General features: G+C 53.1%; 1 protein-coding gene across 1 annotated transcript in view; it reads right to left on the reverse strand.

Moving 5' to 3' along the window:
• LACBIDRAFT_329090 (uncharacterized protein) overlaps window positions 1–1,316 on the reverse strand; it is a gene marked incomplete at both ends in the record, with an annotated part of 2,313 nt that extends 997 nt beyond the window's left edge. Inside the window, 3 exons of the mRNA XM_001883191.1 lie at window positions 25–1,071; window positions 1,125–1,259; window positions 1,307–1,316. Coding sequence (XP_001883226.1) covers window positions 25–1,071; window positions 1,125–1,259; window positions 1,307–1,316 — 1,192 coding nt within the window. The remainder of the gene's footprint in view (window positions 1–24; window positions 1,072–1,124; window positions 1,260–1,306) is intronic.
• Between the last annotated feature and the right edge of the window lie 183 nt (window positions 1,317–1,499).

Raw genomic sequence — 1,499 nt, forward strand, 5'->3', positions numbered from 1 at the left:
ATCCTCACCAAGTAGAAGACTTACTCTGTGCGGGGGTTTGAAGTGTGGGTTCGAGTTTCTGTAGCCGAGGTGACTTCCTATTACCCCCAATGTAAGGACCGGGCGAACTTGCCCGGGTTGGAGGAATTGGGTTTGGCGCCAACAGAAGGACCGCTGGGCTCTCAGATGCTGGAGGCAGAAAGACGGCCGGGGTTGGAGAGACTTGCGCGTGATCGGTTGAAACTGGGTTTGGCAGAACGACACCCGGGGTCGGGGAGACTTGTACCTGCTGGCTTTTCTGACCGCGGTCGGGTGAGACTGAGCGATCGGTATTGATGCCAGTGTGCTTCTTCTCCTTGTTGCCGAGGAACTGGATAATGAGCGATTCCAGACTTGATTGGCGAGCACCGAGCCGCAGGTTGAGCTCCGAAATAGTAGTGACTGATTTGGTGAGGTCGTGGAGCGTTAGCTCGGCAGTTTCGATGCGGCTTGCAAGTTTCTCAAAGCCCCGGGTGAGACTCTCTTGTAACGCAGCTGGCGTAGTCTCCCACTTGTTCTCCAGTGTCTTGACGGCTTCCCTCACCTCGGCTTCCAGTCTCTGGTGATCACTTCGGATGGACTGCAAATCTTCTTGTGTTTCCTTCCAACGCATGTGGGCAGACTCTTCAATACGGTCCATCCGGCGAGTCGCTCCGGTGATTTTTTCTTCCTGAAACCAAACGGAGGTCTCTAGACTTGCAATTTTCTCCGACAGAGGACGGCTAGCCAAATCTTGATCTTGAATACACCGGGTAATCTCTTCGAGCGCCAAAAGATGTTGTGACAGGGTCATGGGTGAGTCAACCGCCGGGGGGAGAAGGGCACTTGTGTCAATATCTTGTTTTCGGACCACAAATGCCGAATACTCTCGCATAGTAGGGGTAGACGACTCCATGACGCTGACTTGCGCTTGTTGGTCTCGGAGTTTCTGCAGGAGGTCGGCTTGGCCATGAGCAAGTCTTCTGATCTCCTGCTGCATCGTCTGCATGTCGAAGTTCGGTGGGGGGCTCAAGGACCTAAAGTCAATCCTCTTCTGATAGAGCGCCGTGTCAACTAAGTTTTCAAGTTGAGAATCATGGGAAATGAGAAAACAACTTGAAACGTACGATGAACCTCCTTGGGATCTGGTGGGCTGACCTGCCGAGAACGGGATACCGAACGCGAACCTTCTGGCCGGGACGTGCGCTCAACAGGTGGGGGTGTAAAGCTTTGTTGCATATAATTGACAGCCAAGCCCAATTCTATAAACGAAGTCAGCAAAGAATAACGAGTTTCATGAATTTTTTACCTGGCCGCATTGCTAACTCGGGCACGATCCACTCCATCTCACTGGCTGGCGGCCCAATCTCCCGGCCCTTTCCTTTGTCAGTGTTGGTACCGACCTCGGTCTCAGTGCTCTTGAAAATCGCCGATGTGTGTGGTGTGGGTGGCTCAATGATTATGGTGGGAGTCACCCGGCCCACGTCTTTGTCGGCTTTTGA

This window comes from Laccaria bicolor, genomic scaffold (assembly GCF_000143565.1).
Source record: "Laccaria bicolor S238N-H82 LACBIscaffold_19 genomic scaffold, whole genome shotgun sequence".
NCBI classification, from domain to species: Eukaryota; Fungi; Basidiomycota; class Agaricomycetes; order Agaricales; family Hydnangiaceae; genus Laccaria; species Laccaria bicolor.